General features: G+C 53.8%; 1 protein-coding gene across 1 annotated transcript in view; it reads right to left on the bottom strand.

Moving 5' to 3' along the window:
* BMP7 (bone morphogenetic protein 7) overlaps positions 1-24,044 on the bottom strand; it is a 91,599-nt gene that overhangs the window by 32,802 nt on the left and 34,753 nt on the right. The window contains exon 3 of the mRNA XM_019637162.1: positions 5,987-6,135. Within this exon, the coding sequence (XP_019492707.1) occupies positions 5,987-6,135 (149 nt within the window). The remainder of the gene's footprint in view (positions 1-5,986; positions 6,136-24,044) is intronic.

The raw sequence follows: 24,044 nt of genomic DNA, 5'->3' as shown, positions 1-24,044 counted from the left end.
TGACAGCAAAAGCCTTGTTCTGTTCGGGCCGTACCCCCAGTGCTTACAACAGTCCCTGGCACATAGCAGGAACACACGAGTGTTTGTTGAGTGAATAAATGTGCGTCCAATGCAGATGAAGAGGCCGTTGGCTGTAGGAAGCTGGTTTGAACAGCCAGGTGCTGTGGCGGCGAAAGCTCAGCATCGCTCCCCAGCCTGGGATGCAGGGCCCAGGGCCAACCTGTCCGTCGGGCACGGTGCCCAGGCCCACGATGCTTTTAGGGGCCCATGAAAATGTTTTAATGTCTCTTAAAATCAGGAGACAAAACATGAACTGTTTAGGGTTGGAGAAAATGTTTTCATTCTTAATCCAGCCAGGATTATAATCGTCTTTATACCAACATGGTCATAAAACATACATTTAATTTGTTTTAATGGAGGAGTGAGGAGCCCACGATAGTCAAGAGGCAGACCTGGCCACTTCCGTGTCGCGGGCTCCTTCACGTAATCCTGAGAGAAGCCCACGGTCTTCTAAGGTCTTTTTCAAGCTTTCTCCTTCCCAGGAAAGCAGAAGCGGCGGGAACAGCCAGGCAGGAGCCGTGTAGGGTCCTGGGCTCTCTGTCTATTTGGCCCAGCCGTGTACCCAGCAGGGGCTCGCCAATCACACACTGCCCCGAGTCTGGTCCCTGGTGACCACCTTGTCGGAAGGCTTTCCAGTAAAGAGCGAGGGGCTGGAGTCGGAACCCATGGTGAAGTCCAAGTGTACCCAGAGCTAAGAGACTGGTCACATTACTTGGCCTTCTCGGCCTCGGTTTCCTCATCTGTAAGATGTTGACAATAACAGTGCTGCCACCTGGGCAGGGTCACTGTGACAAACACTCAACAACAACAATCGTGTTGTCTAACACTCACAAGCACAGACAGGGTGCTGGGCCCAGGGCTCAGCGTTTTGCATGAATTCACTATGGTCTTCCTGCCAACCAGGCACCTAGAGGTCAGAGCAGCCGCCCAAGTTCACGGGAGGTGGCCTCGGGGACAGCGCTGTCTGTGCAGGAGCCGCTAGCCGGTCCCCCGTCCGCCCCTGCACAGGAGTCCAGAGCCCGGGGCCGGGCCTGCAGCCAGGGCTCAGCTCTCCCCAGCACCGCGCAGACAGCCCGTTGTCAGCTGGCTAGCTGCCCACTCCGGTGGGGCCAGGATGTGCCTAAATCCCTCAGCTCAGGAAGCCCGTCCTCTCCCTCCCACCTGCCCCTGGATGGGGTTGGGGTGCAGCCTGTGTGGCTGGGGAGGAGAGGGCTGCCTCTCCTCTCTCTTCTGTACAAAGGGAAAAACAAGCAGATGCCAGCCCCGCTTCCTGTGGAGTCCTGTCCTGGCGATGAGATGGTGCTCCCCAGTTGGCTCTGGAGAAGCCACAGGTGCCGGGGAGTTTATGAGCTTCTCCCCTCTCCCCCCACCCCCGGCACATCCCCAGAGCGGAGGCCCAGCTGTGCGGTTCCAAGGGGCGGCTAACAGGAGGGCCACAGCAGGAGGGAGCGGGGACACACGCATGCTTCCTGGGTGGTCTAGGGCGGCATTTGGAGGCCAGGTGAGTGGGGGGCTCCTCGTGCCAAACACAGGCTCCTGAAGGTCTGTGATGTCTGTGCCTCCCTAGGATGAAAGCAAGTTCGTCCGTCCGTGTCACTGTCACCAGTATGCTCATTGGATGGGTGAGGAAACAGGCCCTGACCGGTGACAGGGCTCCATATGCCAGCAGCTGCTTAGCGGCAGCAAGATGCTGTGTAACTCCGAACAAGAAGTGGGTGCTGTACCCCTGACTCAGTGCCCTGTCTCCTCCCCTTCCTGATGGGGGACTGGGAGCTGGGCAGGGACCCGGCTTGTCCAGGTGCTGTGTGAGGTCACCTTGCTCACGGAGTTTATGTTAGGAGGCCCCAGGGCAGGGACCAGGCTGTCTCTACAGGCAGCTCAGGGTTGGCACACAGTAGGTGGGCACCAGGCTGCCCAGCAAACAGACCCCAGAACCCACAGACTCCCCAGCAGGCCCTTCTGGTCTTTCACCAGTGTAGACATCTAACAGGAAAAGGTTTAGACCCAGAACCTGAAAGGAGCCAGTCAGCCTGGGCACCATCTTATTAATGGGGTAACTCAAAACATAGGGCACAACTTTGCCAGGGTGTTATCACCGGGCCAGTCCCCAAGTTACCCAAGGAGCTTGTGAGAAAAGGCAGATTCCCGGGCCCACTCTTAGGGACTCGCCCAGTGGGTGTGGGGTGGGGCCCGGGAATCTGTATGCTGACCGTGCCTCCCTGGGGAGTCTTTATTTTTTTATTGTTAGTTTCAGGTGTACAGAACAATGCAACAGTTATCCTTTTCACCCTTCGCACAGAAACAATCCCCCTCCCCCATCTACTGCCCTCCCACCCCCGCTATCATGCTTATCCTCCCTGGGGATTCTGATGGACACCGTGCGGGAGACCCTCCATGGCTGGGGAAAAAAAAGCATTTCACACCAGGAGCCTCTGGTTTCAGAAATGCTGGGCTCACTTGCTTCCTAACCCATCCCACAGAGTCCAAACACTCACATGCCTAATTGGCTCAATTGGCCAGTTGGTAAACTTGACCCTCCCCTGAGCCAGGCAACCAAATAGCACGCACAGAGCCTGGACAGGCGGAGCCCCACAGCAGCGGCACCCATGCCCAGCCCCCAGTGTCCAGCTAATCGGGGAGGAGACGGGGCACCGAGTCAGGGGTACAGCGTCGAATCCCTGCCCTGACTCTAGGCAGCGTCTTGCAACCACTAGGCTACACTCCCCGTGGATGGAGAGGGGTCCCGTCACCTCTCAGGGGCTTCAGTTTCCTCCCTGTACCATGGGATGGTGACAGTAGTATCTAGCTCACTGGGTAATGGTGAGGATTACGGGAGACAGTGACATACAGCACTTAATGTGTGCTGAGAAGAGGAACCACTGCATTTTAGGCGATTAAGCTCTTTGCTTGCATGAGCTCATCTAATCCTTCACAACCACCTGGGAGGTGGAAACTATTATTAACCCCCCTTGCCAGGTGAGGGACATTAGGTGACTCACCCAGGCTCACATGGCTAGAAACAGCAGGGCTGGGGTTTGAACCTGGGGAGTCTGGCCAGCTCCTGAGCCCACGCCCTAACCATCACGCTGTGCCACCCTCGATAAGAGCCTTACCCACAGCCTAGGGGGGAGCAGAAGCTAGAGGCAAAGGGGATCAAAGACCCTGACTTTGGGGGAGAAAGATGATGGCAAACTGACACTGGGGGGAACTGAGTGGAGTGTCACTTAAGAGAAAAACCAAACCTGGGCCACCTGCCAGCAGGGCAGGCAGAACGGAGAAGCACGGGACCCGTTGGGGCCAAGTTGGAAGGTCTAGCCAACGCCTACCAGTCCAGGGAAACGGTCCCTCGGAAGAGAGGACTCAAGTGGACGTTAGCCTCACTGTTACCTCATCACCAGCAAGCTGCACGGGGGCTTTCAAGGAAAAAGAAGAGCTGAATGATTCTAGTGCCAAATAAGTTTGGAATGCCTTGTGCTATATTCCCCATCAGGAGATTCACAATGGACATCAGCAAAACAAAAGCTCTGACAAGTCCTGCAGAGATGCAACCTAGCACTTCTCGCACTTCACCGATCATGACTCCCCTCCGTCCTGTTTCCCTGGGGCCCCACTGACACGTCACAGAAATTAGTTTGAGAAATGCTGGTATACAGCAGGAATTGCAAATTTTTTCTGTCAGTATTTCTAAAAATAATAAGTATTTTCAGCTTTATGGGCCATAGAGCCTCTGTTACAACTACTCAAGTTTGCTCTTAATACACAAAAGCAGGCCTAGACAACGCATAAACCAACAAATGTGGCTATGTGCTAATAAGACTTTATTTATGGACAAGTGGGAATTTCATATAATTTTACATGTCACGAAATATTCTTCTTTTGATTTTTCTCAACCCTTTAAAAATGTGGAAACTATCCTATTCTGTCCACTGGGCATAGTTTGCCAACACGATACAAAAACATAGAAAAACCTAGCACCTTGGAGCACCCTCTTTAAGTGTCAGGGGGCATGGACAGGGGAAGGAGGGAGAAGAGGTTAGGGGACCAGTAGAAAGAAGACCGGCTTGGAAACAAGTATGGTCCTAAACTGTGGTTCCCTCCCGTATGGCTCATGGCCTTGGGTGTGTAATTCTGGTTTTCTGAAGCCCAGGCAGATGGGCGCCTGCAGACCAAAGAGCAGTGGCCTCTAATAGGAAGGAAAAGGGGCCCAGGAGTGATAAAAGCAAAGGTTATAAAATCAGCTACAGTGTCTAAATCCACTTGGCAAGACCCAGCATGGCCACAGTAGAAAGAAAAACTAAAAACTGGGAAACGATTTGCAGCTCAAATCACAAAGGGCCAAGTGCCCCTAAAATATAAAGATGAAAAAGACCAACACCCGATCAGAACAATGGGCAGAGGGTGTGAACAGACAGGACACGGGGAAGACACTGCCAGGGATGCACCTGCAAAAGGGCCCAGCCTCACATATGAGCGAGAAAAGCAAAGCAAAAGTGCAAGACCTGGTTCCTCACCTATCGGATGAACAGAGCAGGACGAGCTGTTGAGAAGCTGTGCTGACGAAGACGGGGAGACAGGTGCCCTCACGAAGGGAAAGACCTCTAAGGAGGACACATTAACACGACCTCTCAAAAGCACGGCTGATCAGACAGTGTCGCTTTCAGGCTACACTCATGAGTGGACAACGACAAAGCCTTGTTTGTAAGAGCAAAAGACTAGAAAACACCGAGGTGTCTGTCGGGGGGGGACTGGGTAAGTCACTGTTGGTGGTGATAACAGCAGCAACAACAACAGCAACAGCAGCTCTCATTTAGGGAGTGTGTACCAGAAGCCAGACCCTGCTCTCAGCTCTTGCTACTCAAAGCACAGCCCAGGGACCAGGGGCCTCTGCATCGCCTGAGGGCTGGTTGGACATACAGACTCTGAGGCCCTGCCCCAGACCTGCTGAATCAGAACCTGCATTTTAACAAGATGCCCCCGGGGTTCTGATGCGGGTTAAGGCACTGTTTAAACTCCTCCTCCCATAGGAACTCATTTAATCCCAGAACAGCCCACTGACCCAGGGCCTCTTATTACCTGCCTGATGAGGAGCTGAGCTCTGAAAGGTAAAGGGTTGCACAGTGAGCGAGGGGCAGAACACACTCACTACACACACACACACACACACACACACACACACACGCACACACACGCACGCACACGCCGATAAATGAATGAGGAAGCTCTTGAATGCTCTGCCACTATTTGTGGATGTAAAATACAAAAGGAAAGCAGAATCTATATGCAATTGCTTAAATACCCAGAGAGCATCTCTGAAAAGGTATCCAATAACATGAAAACAGCCGTTGCCAGTGGGAGGTGGAACTCAGCAGCTGGGGGAAGTCAGACGGAAACTATTCGCTGTTGCACACACCTGTAACTTTTAAATTTTCAGCCATGAAGACATTTTTTGGGCGTTACAACTGGGAGATGCTATTGGCATTTGGTGGGTAAAGGCCCCAGGGACGCTGTTAAACATCCTACAATGCACAGGACACCCCAGAATGCCTTGTGTCCCGAGGTGGAGGAGCCTGCATCAGCACGTCCCAGACTATTACGTGTTCAGGCATCACCTGGGGCTCTCCTTAGAGTTCAGGCTCTCATGCAGCCCTGGGATGGGCCAGATTCTGCTTTTCTGACCCTGCCGGACCACACTCTGAGCAACAAGGCCTTACCCAACCCAGCAGTGACCAGCTGTGTAATCATCTCATGCAGAAGGGCTAGGGGCTGCTTTCTGTTTGGATCAAAGGGCTGAACACTGAGTACCAGTGGGGAGGGGGCACAGAAGCCTTTTCTTGATGGAAACAAGCGTGTACACTGCTGCGATCCTCCATAAGCTCAGGAGTGTGGGCTGCACCAGAGCCAGCTGGGGAAGTGGCTGGGGACTTACCATCCAAGGTCTCCACGGAGAGCTGCAGGCCCAGGTTGTGCCGTGGGTTGACCACCCAGTGGTTGCTGGTGGCCGTGATGTCAAACACCAGCCAGCCCTCCTCCGAGGCCCAGAGAGTACGGCTGTCAAGCAGGAACAGGTCCGACTCCCTGCAAGAGAGGAGGAGAGAGACGCAGGCTCTCGGTCAGCCGGTCACAGCTCCCTCACCCAGACATCTGGCCACTGATGGAGATCAGAACTGTGTGGGGTGAGGGAGACGGGAGGAGGTCCACCCGTCCCCCAAACGCGGGTGCATCAACCAAGATCCAGGCACGGAGACCCCTTAGTAGCTGTGCTGGGGAAAGGGAGTGCACAAGAGGTATCTTTATACACACAGGCGACAGGGTGCTGCTAGGAGGCAAACTCACCCTTCAGATTTGTTAGGGGGATGCCAGTGGGACAGAGTCCAGGAAGGCAGGAATTATACAGCCTCATGTTGCTGAAAGTCTCAGGGAGCAGCTGTTCGTATCTGCTGGACTACTCGCCATTTGCCAAGCACTGTCCTAAGGAGTCTACACACATCATCTCATTCAATTCTCACAACCCTAAGTTGTGCAGATATCACCATCTCCATTGAATACACGGTAAACCCATGACTTCCCCAGGTTACTTAGCCAGAAAGTTGCCAAGGTGGGGCTTGAGCCCAGGCAACTGGGCACCAATGCAGACACTCTTCATTTCCAGGCCCCATAACTTCTTCAGGAGCCCACCAGCTATTAGGAGGTGCACTCCTGTACTGATGTGATTAACAGAGGTAGCCCTTTAATTCTCTCTTCCTTAGATTTTGCAGTAGCAAAATGGGTAAAACCACAATTGACCTTGTAGTGGATTGAAGATAGATGGAGGATGGATGGATGGGTGGATGGACAGATGGATAGATGGATTTTCATATTCCTAAATAGTAGAAGTCTAGTATATAAAGTATCATAATGTCTCTTTCACACTTATAAAAATTCAGTTTCAATAGTTTGAGTCCTTCAGTAGTCAATTAAAATATTTGGGCCCCCGTGTCGTGCCAGGCACTGGGGTGCAGTGATGAACAGCTCCCAACCAGCTCCCGCCCCAAGGAAATGACAACCTGTATCATTCCTGGAGTGATCTAATTTTCCTGAGAATTAAGGTGAATTTTCTCTGTTCACACAAAAAGACATCAGAGGGAGGCAGCAGCAATTTATTGAGCACTTACCACAGGCCAGGCCCTGGGTTGAAATGCCTGACCAGCATCACGTCACTGAGTCTTACAATAACTCTACGAGGCGGATAATATCACCTGTGCCATTGTGCAGAGCTCAAAACTGAGACTCAGAAAGGCAGAGCTGTCTGCCCGGCTTACACTGTTAGGACACAAAGCAGGATTGGAACCCAACCAGGCTACCTGCAAACTCCAGCTTGCGACCCCATGAGGACGGTTCTTCTGGATACGACCTTTGCTCAGGTGTAGTTGCCATCATTTCAGAGCCTTTGGCAAATCAAACTCACTGTAACATAACCCACTAAGCCAGGCTGGAGCTGAGGAGCAGAAGCCGCCTTTAGATGAGGCGCACGTCTCCTAGTGGCCCTGTCCCCAGCTCTCCTTTCTGAAACCATTGCCAGTCACCCCATTTGTCTTTCCTGTGTGGCCTGCAGGTCTCCATGTTAGTGAATTTAGCCAAATTATCATTCTGTTGCATGCCATAAAACATTGGACATTAACCAGGCACATGAATATGTACAAGACTCAGGAGAAGGCCCGCTGGGACTAAACCAGTAGTGTCAGCCAGCGTCTTAAATTTACTTTGACTCAGAACCCACTGGAAGTGTAGCGAGAGATTAACAGTTCACTCAGAGAAGCCTACATCGGGATGGCAAACCAGGCTCAGAAACAGACAGGAGCCAAGGGAGGTGTGAGGGTGTAGGCTGTCTCATCACAGTTGTCGAAGGAAGAAACTTGATCTGTATTTCCCTCTTTGCATCTCTCCATCCAAAAGTCTGAGGGCAGAGAATCTAATTGGCCTAGTCAAGTCCATGCCCAGCCCTTGGCCGTGGGAAGGCAGGACACTCCCCAGGGATGGACAGCACCACCAAGACGGAAACAGGGGTTATCCCCCCAGCCCCCCTCCCAAGTCCCTCTTACTCAACAACTGCCAGAACTAAATTCAGAACATGCTTACTCATATTATTATTATACAATGTGTATGAATAGAATATGGCTTTTGATCTTAAGACCAACAAAATGGAGCCACAAGACAGTACGTTGTCTCCTAGCCAATCAAACTGATATCTTGTCTGATGTGTAAGAAGCTTTCTTCTGTAATACAGAGGGATTATAGAGGCAAAGGAGTCTTTGCAGAGCCACAAAGGATTTTGAAAGCCCTAAGTCTGACTCTCACATCCAAACAGAATAAAAACAATGAGATGATCCTCCATGACCTGCTCACTTCTCCTGGGTGTCCTTCCAGAGGCAGTGTCAGAACGGGCTTGGGGGACGTTCACACAAATTTTAAACTTACAAACAAGAAGTTCCTGCTGTCTTCACCTCCAGTTTGCCTCAGTGACTTTCCTGGCTATGGAGAGCTACCAAGATAGTCAATGAAGCCACCAGCTGTTTCTCAACAATTGGATGAGAGAAGAAACAGCACTCTGAACCCAAACAATTCCCCTACTGAGTCAGACTCCCAGGGCCCCGATAGGATCAGCCACACCACAGCACAGAAGTCACAAAGCTGGGTGGTGTCTTTGCTGGAAAATTGTTATTTGCAGGAAAATGTGACCAGCTATGTGGATAGGCCCTTATGGGCGGTAGAACAATGAATAGTGACTTAGGGAACAGAACCAGGCCTTTGATGAGGGAAGGCCTTGCCAAACGATCCTAAGCGTTCTCTGGTTACAGGCGGTGACACCGAGGGCCAGATGCTACAGGCTGGTGTTGACTCATCCGTGAATCAACCGTGAATGCACCAGCTCCCCTCTTCCAAGCCGCAGTTTGCACTTGGCTCGGAAGAGCCAAGCCTTCTTCGTTTGAAGGCATCGGGGCCGGGGAGCCTTGTTGAGGTGGGAAGAGTAAGATACGAACAGGTTTTGCTTTCAGGTGGAAGGCCCGGGCGTGAGGCTGGCCCACATGAACGGGACAATGGAGAAACTACTCAGCAGCCAGGGCCAGGCTGGCAGATGGGGAAGTGGGAATCTCTAGCTGCCACTGGGAGCATCTTGTTAAAACACAATGGTTCTTACAGCCAGGAGGGACTGAACGAGCCCTTTGTGACATTTTTATTTACCTTGAACATACTGGCCTCCCTGACCCAGCCCAGGTGAGAGCGCAGGTGGGAAAGGCTCGGGGTGAAGGACTCCAAGGAAACTAAATGCATTCTATCTCCTTCCCCTGCTGCTGAAAATCTAGGGGCTTTCCTGGCGCCAGGTCCCTGAATCTCCCCAACAGTGAGGTTCTCGTTCCCATCTTACAGACGAGCCAAGTGAGGCTCAGAGGTGAAGCCAATTGTCCATGTCAATAGACCCTTTAAGTGACAGAACCAGGATACAGTGTAGAAGTCTGACCTGAGAACTTGAGCGCTTAAGCCCTGTCGCCTCCATCACTCACCTTCTCCCCAAGAGGCAAGAGACAGAGGGAGCTGTTGAACCCTGCATGGTGCACATTATTGTCACAACATTGCGTGGGGCAGAGAAAATTCTAGAAGGGGATGAGATCTAGGTGGTGGGGCATTGAGAAGGCTCGCGTTAAGCCAGCTAACCCTTCAGCCTCCACTTCCTCCTCTGTAAAAGCAGGATAACGCCGCTTTGTTCAGTGACCGGGGAGAACCAAGTGGGGACCAGGGGAAGTGGGCGGGGCGGGGGCGGCGCCTGTTAATGGACATGGAGTTTCCTTTTCGGGGGATAAAAATATTCTAACATTGAAAAGTGGTATTTGTCGCATGACTCTGAAAACACTAAAAAGAAACCTACTGAATTATACACTTTACAAAGGTGACTTACATGGTATGTGAATTGTATCTCAATAAATCTGTATTTTTCTTAATGGATAAGGCCAACATAAGCCCCACATATAGAGTATGACATCATTGCGAAATAATATTTTTAAGGTTTACACACCTATTCATGAAAAGCCAATATGCCCATACTCGGGTTTCAGCAACAATTCACTCGCATGTAGCTGCCCTCTACACATGTACATCAACATTGTCTCAATTTAGCAAGCACAGTCCTATTTCTATAAGAAGCGAGATTCCATTTGGGGGCAATATATTTCCATGTTCTCCTGCGGGACAAACCTGGGCGAGCTGGGTGGCCTGGCTCTAACCCTCTCGGGGGGGGGGGCCGACAGTTTCACCTGGTCCTCCCAGCTCACAGAGGGGCAGCAGAGCTGGGGTACAAATGTGGCGTTTCTTCCGCCTTCTTGTCACACTGCTTCCGATTAAGGAAGTAGCAGCAAGACCCCAAAGGTCAACTTCTCCCCTCCCGAAACACAGGTTTCCCCAAAGCCCTGCTCTCTGGGAGGCGTGAACCGCCGGTGACCCCAACTCCGTGGTGGTGAGGGGTATTAATAACTAACCAGCAGCCTGGGGGCAGAGTGTTGCTGGGGCTTGTGGGCTCCCCCACCCAGGGACACCCATGAGGACTGGTGAAATCTAACCCACAGGGAGAAGCCGGAGAAGCCGCACACACCACCGGAGCTGGTTTCCATCCAGCGCCGCTCAGCCCACCTTCCCCTGGAAAGTTCCACCACGATGGAAAAGTGCGTATTTTTAAATCGCCAACGTGGGAAGATGGAAAGTCCTCTTTTTTTTTTTACCCTCTGGCTCCTTAGAGGCTATTTAGAGACTGTGATCTCAAGGGCCTTCACCCACAACCCAGCAAGAGCCCCATGTGGGATGCAGGATGCCACCCCCTGGACTGTGGCCTCTGAGGAACGAACCTCCGCACACACACAGCTCCAGGGAATCCAGCCCTGAGACGGGCAAAACAGGGCCGAGATGGACGTCTGAGGATTCCTCTGGCCTTGGGGCACTTCCGGCAGGAGCACAAGCCATAGGAAACACAGACTCCCGCTGGGTCACCAGCGCCCACGGCCTCAGCACCTGGGACAGTCCCAGTCTCGTCTTAAGACACCGTTTCACCCTCTTTCCCTCCCACTTTGCAGGATGTGGGAGAGAAACCTCCTTCGACCTGCCAGAGGGTCCCAGCAGTCCAGGTCTTAGTAGCTGGACAGGACCTTGGAAATTTACTCCAGGTGCTTTTCAGCTCGGAAGACCCGAGTTTCTGTCTTGTGCACATGCCGCTGGTAGCTGCCTGAGAATAGGACCCAGTCCCGGGCCTGTGTCGGGTGGCGTGATGGAAACACTCTTGCCATCACAGCCCCAGACCTGGCTTGACTCCCCCCCAACCCCCAGGGTCCATCACCTTGAGGAGCAGACACCAGCTGGGGTCTGGAATGGTCATGTTCAGAGTCTTCCAAGGTCACTCCAGGAGGCATGGCTAGTGCTGGAGGCCTCAGCACCCCAACAATTCGTTCTGGGCACCTACTGTGCACTAGCTTTTGAGTGACGTTTTCTTACCTAATCTTTCCTCTTCCAAAGAGGTATATCCTATCACAATCCCCACTTTATAGATGAGACAACTGAGGTACAGAAGAGTTAAGAAAGCATCCTCAGCTGGCGAGTGGCAGGCCCCAGACAGGAAGTGACATGAGGCACATGGAGCCACCTGTCACCTCAGTGTCCCCAGCCAGAAATTCTTCCCCAGTTAGAAGAAGGGAAGAGACTCAAGGAGAGAATGTGTCTGGCTCAGGGCCACGTGGCCCCTTATCAAAGGGAGGGAAACAACAAACTTCGGGTTCTGTGGGAGAATAATAACCCCTACCCAAGACGTCCCCATCCTAATCCCCAGATGCTATGGATTTGTCGTCTTCCATGGCAAAAGGGACTTGGCAGATGTGATTAAATTAAGGATTTCTGACATGGCAGATTATCCTGGATTAGCCCCATGTAGTCACAAGTGTCCTTATAAGTGACAGCGGCAGAGAGGAGAGTCAGACGAGGTGTGAGACCAAGCGGAAGTCAGTGATGCGATTGCTGACGAAAGGTCACAAGGAACGCGGGCACCTCTAGAAGCTGGAAAAGACAAGCAAATAGATTGTCCCCTAGAGCCCCCAAAGGAACCAGCCCCGGGGACACCGTGGCATTAGTCCGGTATCCATTTAGGACTTCTGACCTCCAGAACTGTAAGGTAGTCAATTCGTGTTGTCTCAAGCCACTACGTTTGTGGTCATTTGTTCCAGCAGCCACAGGAACTATAGTTTCATTCCCGAAACCCACCCTGCGTGCCTCCTGTGTCTCAGGCTAGAGCCAGTTACAGCGGCAGCCAGCGATGGGGCTCTGGGTCCAGAGGCTCTGAGCACCTCACACAGAGGGTCGTTCAACCCTGGTTGGGTCAGGGGATGGAGAGGAAGAGGTCCCCTGGGCCAGCAGATGAAGAGGACTGGACTTGGGGGTGAGGGTGTTCAGGGAGGATATTCCTTGGGAAGCGTCTCCTGAGGGAAGGCAGGGGGATGAGCAGGGGCCACGCAGGTGGGAGGACAGGAAGGGCATTCCATCAGAGGGAACAGAATGTGCAAAGTGTGACGAGAGACGCCGACGAGGAGAGGGCGCAGGTGCATGCAGAGCATAGAGGTGGGCAGTGGCTGCAGCCTGCAAGGCCTCTGGCCACTGGAAGGTTCTGGTCCTAAGAGAACAGAGAAGCTGGGAAGAGTGTTATGCAGGGAGTAGAGATAACCGACTGCACCACTAGCAGTTACCGGCAGACTTTCTCCCTCACCCCTGCTCTCACCTCTGGAAAACTGCAGAGCTGAACATTTTAAAACCTTGCATGTTGTGAACTGCTGTTGGGCCTGCGGAACATTCCTCAGAAGATAGAGAGCAAGAGAGAGAGCGAGCGACGGGGAAGCCAGCTTTCCCAGGCTGACATGATGTCATGGAGGGGAGCAGGCATGTTGCTGCTAAGGGATGAGTCAGGCTGGGGAGCCGGCTCTGTGCACCTGGAGTCAGACTGGCGTGCAAACACCAGCCCCGCAGGGAAGCCGGGCTTGCTCAAAGGAGCCGCGAGGAAGTCGGGCGCGGCCGCTGAGCACGCCCCTCCTGAGCCCTGGAGGGCTCAGCCCAGGTCCCGGCACCCCACCTCCAGCTTCAGGGAATGCCCTGCCTTTCTACCAAGTCACCCAGCAGTCCCTGGCGTCCCCAGGGTGGGAAGATGAAGTCAGGGAGGTCCGAGGCTTTTTTTAAACACACTTTAAGACTGTGCATATCCAGGAAGACTAAAATTAAGTCATTTGGGAGAAAGGTGGAAAAACACACAAAGAAGCATGATATCTTCCTCCCACAGCCAGAGCACAAGTCGCCAGCCCACGGCTTCCCCACCCCATGACCGTCTGTCTGTCTGTCTGTCTGTCTGTCTCTCTCCCTCCTCCCTGCCCCCGCCCACCACCTGCGCATTCACGGGAGGCCAGGAGGCTCGTGGTGTGCAAGTCAGGAAGCAAGTCAGCAGCCCTTAAAGTCTGGGCCTCAGTTTCCCCATCAGCAAAACGAAGAGTCTGGAGCTTATCAAGGTCTCAAAAACTGTCTCCCATTAATAGGATATCCAAGAAAGGAAAAGGAGACGGTCAGAAATCAAAAGGGCTCTGTATTTAAATAAGGTTGGGAAGCACCTTCATTGCTCCTTAGAGAGTTCATAACGCACATTAACTCTTTAAAGGCTCTGAGAAGTCCTGCTGCAAAGAAATGTCTACCCCCGGCAACGGCCTGTGACAAAGAGGCTCTCCAACTTGTGGGTACACGCGGATCACAGGGGCAGGAGGTGCAGAGGGGGGAGGAGCACAGGTAGAAATGGAAGGTTCTCTCCCACCAGGGATGCACCTACCCTCAGGAGAAAACAGTCAGGATGTCTGCGTGGGGCACAGGACCCTCTTTGTGATGAAGTCCCTGGGGTGGTCCTGGGATATAGACATCACAACTCAAGGCTTTGGGTCCTTGGTGAGTTACAGTAAAATCCCAGGGGAGTGACCCTGGGCAAGCCAACCTCTGTCCTGCACGAGATAACAGTGAGGAGTGTTCTAAGCACGGATTAAACGGATGCTACCGTCAAATGCCAGCACAGAGGCAGAGAGGGGCTCAAGGCTCCGTGTTGGAGCCCATGTCAGCCTTCTCCCGCTGGATCTAAGCTGCCCCGGCCCTAAAGCGGGGAACTTGCAACCACATTGCTCTGACCCTCATTCCAAATATAGCATCGTAGAGGAGGCCTGGCTCACGAAACCTTCATTAGCTCTTAGGATAAAAATCCCAAATTCTCGAACGTGTTCCATGATAATGGAGACTAGGTGCCTGATGGTCCCAACTAGGAAACTTTGGGGAGAGGAAGGAGGGACTATCATAGCTCTAGATGGGCACACGGGGTGTGTAGCCACCCTGCCCATAAGGGCCTGGGCGCTCTGTCCCTCCGCCTCCCCCACATCCCTTCTCACCCCTGTCCTCCCTCCCAGCCCCCAGTGCTCCAGCCTCCTGGCGTCTGTACCAGATGCCAGCCTACCACAGGCCTTTGCACATGCTATTCCTGCTGCCTGGGACACTGTTCCTTGTCCTTTGACCTCCGTCACCCCTGTTCATGCTTCCGCTCCCCAGGGCGGCATCCACTGATGCCCTAATGGGCGCATCCTCAGCAGACACCTTCACAGCCCTCCTTTCCAGCACTCAGGCTGGTGTTTACATTTGCCTGCATGGTTCTGCGGGTTTTCCTCTTTCCCCACCGGATGTTAAGCTCCTTGTGGGCAAGAACCAGTCCTACGTTGCTGGTCACTGCTGTCACCCAGCAACTAGAAAGCCGCATAGCTCAAAGTGGGTCTCAAACACACATTGAGTGGATGTGCTAGTGTCTTCGGAGTTTTCTTACCAGGCAACGAGGTTTTCTGGTGCCACTCTCTGTAGATTGTGTTTGTGAGTGAATGTTTTCCCAAATTACTCAGGAGCCTCCAGAAAAAGCCACAGACTTGCCTCTAGTTCCCAGGCCTCAGCCCACCACCCTACCCCGTGCCCACGGGTCACACATACTGGTCAGCCCTCAGACACCTCCACGCCCCACCTTCCATGGGCCAAGTTACTCCCAGCAGCCCCCCAGCTGGAAGCTGCCGGTTGTTTGGGGTTCACCTCGTCCATTTTTGTGCCATCACTTCATCAGGGCTAGCTCCTTCACCCGTACGTGTCAGGGGGAACCAGGAGGACAAAGAGGGGCAGCGAGCCGCAGCTGGGAAGGAAGCCAACCTCAAATTTACTTTTGGACCCGACTCTGGTTCCCCCTTGCTTAAGATTCCAGGGCTTGGGCCCCAGAATTTCCGGAAACTGGAGGCCCTGTCATTCCATTCAACCTCCCAAGTGATGAGAGGTGAGGCACGCTGGTGATGGGAGTGCTCAGAGACAGACAGATCTGCGGTGAAACATCATGACCTCTGGGGTCCCCCCAGAAAAACCAGGCCTGTGGCGAGCCCTGCGGAGCTTCTGAGGTGGCTCTGGAAATCCCACGCTGCTGGGCAGCTGCGTGCGGCGGGCACGGTGGAGGTGGGTGGGCGAGACGCCAAGGAGGGGAGACTCATCTTCCGAGACTTTCCCTGGTTGCCCCATTTCCTCCAGCCTCCAGCTCCAGACCAAAATAGAACGAGGTAAATTCAGCCTCTTCACGCACATTCAAGGAATAAACAAACCAACACAAACACAGTTATCGTGCTGGACCATCTTTCCTAACGTTTTCTTTTTTAAGAACCACAGGCTGTTTTAAGATCCCAAACAAGAGGCAGAAAAGTGAAGTGCAGCGGGCGAGGGACAAAGGAAATGAACTTAACAGTGGAGTTCGCAGAAGGAAGCATGTGTCCCGATGACCAGATTCAAGGGCTCCAAAAGCAAAGGACAGATCTGAACAACTCGATGCAGTGGGGGAGGGGTGTCTGAGACTTCGTGCTGACAAACCAGAGTGGTGGCAAGTGGGGGGGCGGGGGGGGGGTCCTGAGGACACCTGCTGTGCCAGGTGCCACCTGTGCTTTACACCACTGATGTCCCACAGTCCTGTCAGGTGGGCTCTCTTATCTTCCATCACATTTCAGGCACCCTCAGAAGCAGATCTTGAGACAAGGACTTGAATGCAAATAGTCTGCCTGAGAGGTGACCCCAGGAACCACCCCGAGAGAAGCAGGGATGGAAAAAAGCCAAAACAAGATGCTGTGGGCGTCTGGGCTCACACCCACCAGTCCCCCTGTGCGGCGTGAACACAGCTCAGAGGACACATGCGAGAAATGGCTTCCTACACACAGGGTAGTGACCCCATCCAAGATGGCCTGTGGGGTGGTGCCTGCGAGAGAGCACGGCAGTGCCGGAGAAGTAGCGGTCCCGAGATCTTACTGCCCAGGAATCAGGACTCGGGGTCTCACCGATTTCTTCTCCTAGGAATTCAGGGCCCGTGCACACGTAACCTCAAATGGTAAGGAGATCCGAGCAGGACTCCTCCGGAAAACAGCCCTCTAAGGGGGGTCCCTCCCGTGACAAGGACAGGTTTCTTCAGGGGCTCCTCGTTCTAACTCGGCCCCACTTGCAAACCTGACTCATGAGCCCCCTCCTCCTCCCCCCAGCCTGTGGGCCCAACCCCGGAAACAAAGGTTGAGCCCACATCCCTAACCCATAGCCCGGAGGGGAAAAAGAAGCCTGCTTGAGGAGCCAAGTATCTTCTTTAACGAGTCCCCAACTAGACCCCCCGAGGAAGAGCCTCGCCTTTCAAAAGGCCCTTATAACCCAGTTTTCACTCAAGGAGCCCTGCCGTCCGGGACCGTGGGACCCACAGCAGCCTGTGAGCAGGCGCAGGGCTGGAGCGGAGGAATAGACACCCCTCCCTCCACCCCAGTGCTTCTCAACCAGAGCGATTCTGCCCCCCAAGGGACATTTGACAACGTCAGGAGACACTTTGAGTTGTCCAACCTTGGCAGTATCATCTCATTGGGTGGAGGCTTGGGGTGCTGCTAACACCCTACAGTGAACAGACGCCCCCCGACACAGAATGGCCCACCCCAAACGTCAGCAGTGCTGAAGCTGAGAACTCCTGCCTTAAGTATTGATGGATGTGAAGATATAAACACTTCCGCTCCTTGACCCCTGACTGGGGCGAGGGGTGCAGGCAGCTCTGTCACCACGAGCACCTGCAGGAGGAGGGAGCCTAAGTCACCCTCGCGGGACTCTGCATAGCACAGCCCCTTGGGCTGGTGCCTGCCTTTCCAGACACACGTTCCCACACGCCCACATTTTCTGGAAACATTTGCTAATCATTCACTTCCACACACAGTCCTCGTCTCAGGGTCGTCTTTAGGGAAACCCGGCCTGAGACCAGTGGCCAACAGGTTTCCGTCAATGGCTGCCTCTCGCGATGGAGCTGTGCTGAGGACTCGGGCCACGTCTAGGTTAGGCAGGAAAGAGTGCTGCTATCCATTAGCAACGCCTACCCTGGGTCCCAGGTGGGGCAGGGGCAGCGTGTATGTTGGAATGCAGGCCAGGGGTCAGCTTTTCTCCCTCCATTCTTGGATTGGCAAAATGGAAAGCCATGGGCATGGCAGAGGCAACAACAAAAGAAATGGCGCTGACAGGGGCTGGCAGTAGGGAGACAAAAGAAGAACCAGTGTTGGGACGAACCTTGAGCATTTACCCAGAGGCCCACTTCCGCCCTGAATTCGGAATCACCGAGGACTTCCTTAGCCATGGTCGACTCCTGTAAGACATTATCTTCTGGTGAGCCTGCATTCCCCATCCTTACTGAGTTCATATTTAAGCAGGCACTTTTCTTCCCAGCTACAGATGACCGCTCATGACCAAATTGAAAAATATTAATTCTCTTTGTCTCCTGCCAAAAAGGCTAAAGCAATTACAGGCCCTGATATGAAACACAGATGTTAATACATTTGGAAAAATAAGCTCCTATAGGCGAGCAGAGGTCCAAGTATGAAGTGCTTTTGGAATTAAGCGCCGGATCAAGTTATCTAGCCAGCCCCCAATCCTAACGCCCGTTCTCCCCAAATCCATTCCCGTGTAGGGGGCCCGGGGCCACGACAGACGAGAATCGATCCACCCTTGGGTACCCACTGGCACACAAGCTCTAAATAATATAATTATAATCATCACAGGGGAACTTCCCTAAGATCGAAAAGTATTATAATTACGGGCAATTTTCACTTTTTGGAAATTGGGCTCAGATGCTGGAGAAAGACTGAAAACAAGGCATTCTCGGGTTTCAGTTCTGGAAGACAGAACACGTGGGATGGTTTGCTGGGATGGACTGGCCAAAGGTCTGGCGATGCTGGGAGAGCGAGACGGTGGGGTCAGCGCTCCTGGAGCGACACTCACTGGTTCCAGGCACCGTGCTGGCATGGGAAACACCTCGATGCAAGACGGTCTGTCCACCGAAGAAGCCCATGCCTTAGAAAGCCAGATCCCTTTTTTATCCATTCATGAGAATGTACTTTACTGAGTGACTACTCTGTGCCAGTCTCCAGGTACAAAGGACACGTCAGCAGAGCTGGGACAAGCTGGGCACATCTTTTGTCCTCTCTGCCTCAGTTTCCTTGTGCAGAAAATACAATTCCCCACCGTTACCCAATTCCTAGGATTGCCGTGAAGGGAAAAGAAAATGTGTATCCACAAGCCAAGAAAGAAAAACAATGGGACTGGGGATAACCAAGCTCCCTTTCCGTAACCCCTAATGTGGTATTGTGCCTCAGTTTCCTTGTCTGTAAAATGGACTAGGTGATGGTACCTTCCTTGGGGGTTGTGATAGGAAGGACTAAAGAATGTTGCATAGTCAGCACTCACTACAATCTTCTTTGTCATCACCGCCATTCGCGAAGGCAGCCATCTCTTCTCCCAATTCAGAGAGGTGTTGTCAAAAGAGGGGGGGGGAGGTGAAGATTTCACAGTGAATTTGGGAGGCAACAGCCAATCAGTCAAGACGTAAAAGGAGCAGCCGTCTCCCACAAGGCAGGTCTGCCAGGAGACCACTTCACATGCGTTCATCTTGACTGTCACAGCCAAGCATTAAATCCATGTGGAGTGATGGGAACAGCGCAGATACAAAGGAAGTGCCTCATGCACGCTCCTTGATGTCACCATTTGTGATCTCCTCTCCCAGAAAGACATCTAGACGCTCATCCCCCGCTCACCTTGGGGAGTCCTAGCTGCCACTCACCAGCACTGTCCTCAGCTCTTACACAGGCGTCTCCATCCCCATAAAACAGGTAAAGTGACTCATCTAAGGTCCCTCAGATCCTCAAAGGAACAGGACAGAGCAGAGAGCAAGTCCACTCTGGGGAGCCTTAAAAATTCTCAGTGCCAAGGTGATACTAGGACCACTACATCAGAATTCTGAGTGTGGGACCCCAGCACCCAAAATTATACTCATTACCTGGTTGTGAATTCCCCCTCTGGCGTGTGGCCTCGGGAGGGTCATTTGATCCCTCTGTGCCCAGTGACCTCATCCACAAAACGAGAGAAGGTAGACTTCTCAAGGTCACTGTGAGGCAGAAGACAGGATGCGTGCAACTTGTAAGCACCAGCCTAATCCCTCGCAAGCACTCAACAAATGGAATCTGTCACCAGGGGCTCCCCCCACCATCCGTCTTCTCCCTGCGAAGCCAGACTTGGGATGGATTATGGAAGGAAATAAAAGGCACAGAGATCAAAAAAACCACCAAGGCCCACCAGATGGCCTCAGCCTGCAGGACAGGAAGCCAAGGGGCCATTTGGCTCTGGGATGCTGAGCAGGGCAGGCCGACTGCGCTGAGACCAGCGCTAACTACAGTGGACATAGCACGCCCCATCTCTGTCCAGCGAGGTAGAGCAGGATGCAGGCCTTTCCCAGAGTGATCCCCTTGGGGGATCACACGTAAGACGAACCCCAAGGGGAACCAACAGGTGTTAATGGCCCTTCCATCCCGCTCCAGCGTTCTGAGCTGGGATCTGGAGTGCGGCCTTAGAGAAAGGCAGCGAGGAAAGTGCCGAGGCGTCTCTGCCCAGGCTGCTCTCCTCTGACCGTCCAGGATGGTCCAGCGGCGCCCTAGCAGCCAGCTCCTCCCTCTTTGCCCTTGAAAAGGTCACTGGGGAGCTGAAACAGAAACTCCTGAGAAAGCAGCTCCAAACCAGAGCTCACGCCCTGGGGCTGAGGTCTAGTGGTGAGCGACGGAAGCCAGGAGACATGGAACCAGGCACGTAGGCCTTCAGGAGCAGCAAGAAGACTCTGGATGCTTCTGGAAGATTCCAGAGCCAGAGCCTAAAGAGATTTCCACCCTCAGCCAGCCACTTCCTTGTGCCATTGAGACTGTCAGTCCGGGCCTGGACCTCACCTTGGGTTCAGTCCTTTAGGAGAAAAATAGTTGACTTTGAGAGACCAGGCAAAAGGGCACATGGTGACCTGTCCTAGGAGGCATCTCTCCCTTTCCATCTCATGGGCATAAGACGGCTCACAGATAGAGACGAGGAATCAGCCACCTGTTCCCAGCCCTGGCTACACAATGCTCAGCCCCACCTCCAGCCTCTGCTGTGTCCGGGCTGTAGAAGCCCCAGTGATTCTCATGCATGGCCAAGGCTGAGAGCCACAGCTTGGGCCTCACCATCGCCCTGCCTGAGCCCCACGTGAGGGAATCGGTACAAGCGAGACGCACCATGGCGCTGTCGTGGCCAAGAACGTGAGCGCCAGAATCCAAGACCCAAGTTCAAGTCCCAACTCTGCCAGTTTCTAGCTGCATGATCTCTCTAAGTTACTCCCCCTTTCTGAGCAGCCTCCACACCTATAAATGGGGATGACAAGGCTTTGTAGGATAATGTCCAAAGCGCACCAGAAAGGAGAAGTGCCTGGCGCACCAAATGGTAACAAGCCTGGAGCAGGCGGTGGGACGTGCTCTGGATGGTGACCATGTCCTGTGGCTGAGACACACTCAGGGTGACCAAAGTCAGAAACACCAGAGTCTTGCTATAAAATCAAGCCCTTCACCTTACTGAGCAGGACGCAGGCAGGCAGGGTCTGAGTACCCACCGCCCTGGGGCTGGCTGGGGTGTGGGACTGCAGTGCTCTCCCAGTAAGACGGCCTCTACACACAGCACCCAAGCACCTGCTCACCCATCTCCATGGCCCTATATCTAAGGACATCCCCTGGGGAGGGTCAGGAATGCAGAAGCTCAGGCGCCACCCCAGCCAGCTGACTCTGAAGTGCATGTCACCTGATCCCCAGGAGCCGAGTGGCTGCGCTGAGCTGTGATGGGCCAAGGATGCCTCTGGGTCGGTGAGGGCAGCTCTGGAGGAAGCATCCTTCTCAGAGGAAAGGGAAGACCTGCGCGGGTGCATGTGTTCCTAGAGGGACTGCTGAGGACACCAGCGACACCTCCTCCTTTTAGGGAATTGAAAACCTGGGGAGCCCTGGGGAGGGCCCCTGGGGGGTGCGGGTGACAGAGCTCCCACCTGGGTAACACGGGGGCACGAGGCTTGCGTCCACCCTTCTCACCACCTGCGGGTGGCCTTGGGCTGAAGGGAGCTGAAAAGCCGCCCTCCTCAGGGTCCCTCTCCAGCCCACTGCGGGGAGAGCTCCCTGATCAGCGACTCAGGCTGCAGCTGATCCAATCTTGGCCCAGGAGACCACTCTGAGGTCACCCTCCTGGCAGCCAAAGTCCCTGAGACAAACCAAGAGACATTTTTCATCCGGCCAACATCAGCTCAACCTGGGCCGTGACTGACACCCTTCGAGTGGGTTCTGCTGCCCTGGCAGGCCTGTGGTTCCCCAAAGGATGTATCACGGAGCACCCACAGCCCCTACCGATAGGGCAGCACTGTGGGGAGCCAGGTTGGAACCCGGAGGAGGAAAGAAGGCGGGAGGACGGGAAATGCCCAGTCTAGTTTCCACAAATGAAACTGGTGAGCTAGTGCAACCCCCACCCCCAAACACCCTCACCTTCAGCTGGAACCAGAGGTTGAGCCACGGGGGGCAGAGTGAGTCCAGTTCCGGGAAGCTGGACCCCAGCTGGTCAGGCCCTGGGCTTCGGGTCCAGAAAAGGAGGGCAGGACTCGGATCCCTTGCTTCACCCCCACCCCTCAAGCATGGCCACTGGAGCCAAGGCCACTGACCCCAGACCTGCCTCTCAGTCCCCACCCGCCCCACAGCCTGCCAAGGGGCCGCTCAGGCACGCCTCTCCAGCTGTCTGGGGCCACGCTACAAGCAAGGCCTGCGGGCCGTGGAAGGTCTCCAGCTAGGCTCATTATCGGAATTTAATCTGGATTCCGAGAGATCAAGAGGCCTGGGTGGAAAGTGGCTGTCACAAGGGGAGAGGCGCCCTCCCCAGGCCAGCTAATCTCCGGCATCTCCAGGGCTTTCCTGGAGCTCAGGCAGAGGCTCGCCAGAGAGCCAGATGTCCCAGCTCTGCACAGCTGGGCGGCCGGCAGCAATGAGGCTGTGGCTTCCTCAGCAGAGGCAGAAGACCGGCCACAGAGCAGGGCGACGGGGCACGATCTGGGCACCTCTCAGGGAGTCGGACCCGCCACAGGCCTTCAGCCTAAAAATATGCATGGCCCCAGGCTGAGGAAATGCAAACAAGGGCTCCAGCTCCACACACGCTCAGGCCTTCACTCCATCAAAGGCTGCAAAATGAAGAGATTTAGTGGCGAGGGGGAAAGCAACGCCACAGCTAAAACCTGGATGTCCCCATTTTCCTGTGAAGATCTCCGCATCCCCTGTAATGACGATAATGGTAAAGATGATGGTGGTGATGGTGATGGTGATGATGATGGTGGTGATGGTGATGGTGATGATGATTATGGTGATGGTGATGATGGTGATGGTGATGATGGTGATGGTGGTGGTGAGGATGGTGGTGATGATGGTGGTGATGGTGGTGATGGTGGTGATGATGGTGATGGTGTTGATAGTGGTGGTGATGATACTAATATTAGTGAAACTTTATTGAGCACTTACTATGTTCTAAGTATCTTACTCTCCTTTAGCCTCACCACAACCCTGGGAGGTAGATGCAATCATGCGCCCCACTGTATAAAGGAAGAAATGAGGCTCCAAGGGGGTCACCACTTCCCAAGGCCATATCGGTACATAGTGTTGGGATTCAAATCCACACTCTTAATAGCTGGGTTTTCCCACCTAGGGAATTACATTATAGGATTGTCTTACTTCTGGATTAATAAAACAAAATCCACCCAGAAAAAAAAAACAATAATTAAAAACCATTTTTAACCTTTTAACTCCTGGAGAATGAGGGACTGGCTTCCTTCTTGCAGGCTCAGAAAGGAACTTCAGAAATCTAAAGAGAGCAGCCCTCGCTGCCCCCCACTGCCTCTCACTGCGCCCCATGCCCTGCCGTGTCTCTGCACCTACCACGTCACCCCCTGGGCTTGAATGTGAACTCCTAGAGGACAGGTACTTGGGTCTGGTTACTTCCTCCAGCGCACGGCACACAGCAGGTGCCCAAACATTTGCTGACATGGGACTTGGCCTCCCAGCAAGCCCAAAGCCCCCACAGGCAGGAACCCAAAGCTAGGTTGGGCATCCCCAGAGATCACCTGTGGCCAAGCTGCTCATCAGGGGTAACCTGTTACACCTGCCCAGGCCGCCTGCCAGGAAGCCGGGGACAGCTGTCCTGCCCGTCCCTCTTCCAACCACAGTGACTCAGGCCCTCTCTCGTCCCCTGGGGCCTCCAGACCCACCCTGTGGATCGAAGCCAGGGTCGCGTCGAGGGGGTAGCCACCTCAAACCGTGACGGGACCAGGTGCCCACAATGTCAGCAGGTTGACACAGGCAGAAGATGAGCAGCTGCTGGCAGCCTGATGGGGAAGCCACAGGCTCCTGCTTCATTCATCTAAGCGAGGACCAAGTGGCTCAGCCTGCCCACACGTCATCGCCTCCCTCGTCCTGCCTGCAAGCCACCCTCGTCCTGCCTGCAAGCCTCCCTCGTCCTGCCTGCAAGCC

This window comes from Hipposideros armiger, unplaced genomic scaffold (assembly GCF_001890085.2).
Source record: "Hipposideros armiger isolate ML-2016 unplaced genomic scaffold, ASM189008v1 scaffold_32, whole genome shotgun sequence".
Classification (NCBI taxonomy): Eukaryota; Metazoa; Chordata; class Mammalia; order Chiroptera; family Hipposideridae; genus Hipposideros; species Hipposideros armiger.
This window is presented reverse-complemented; position numbering and strand designations above follow the sequence as displayed.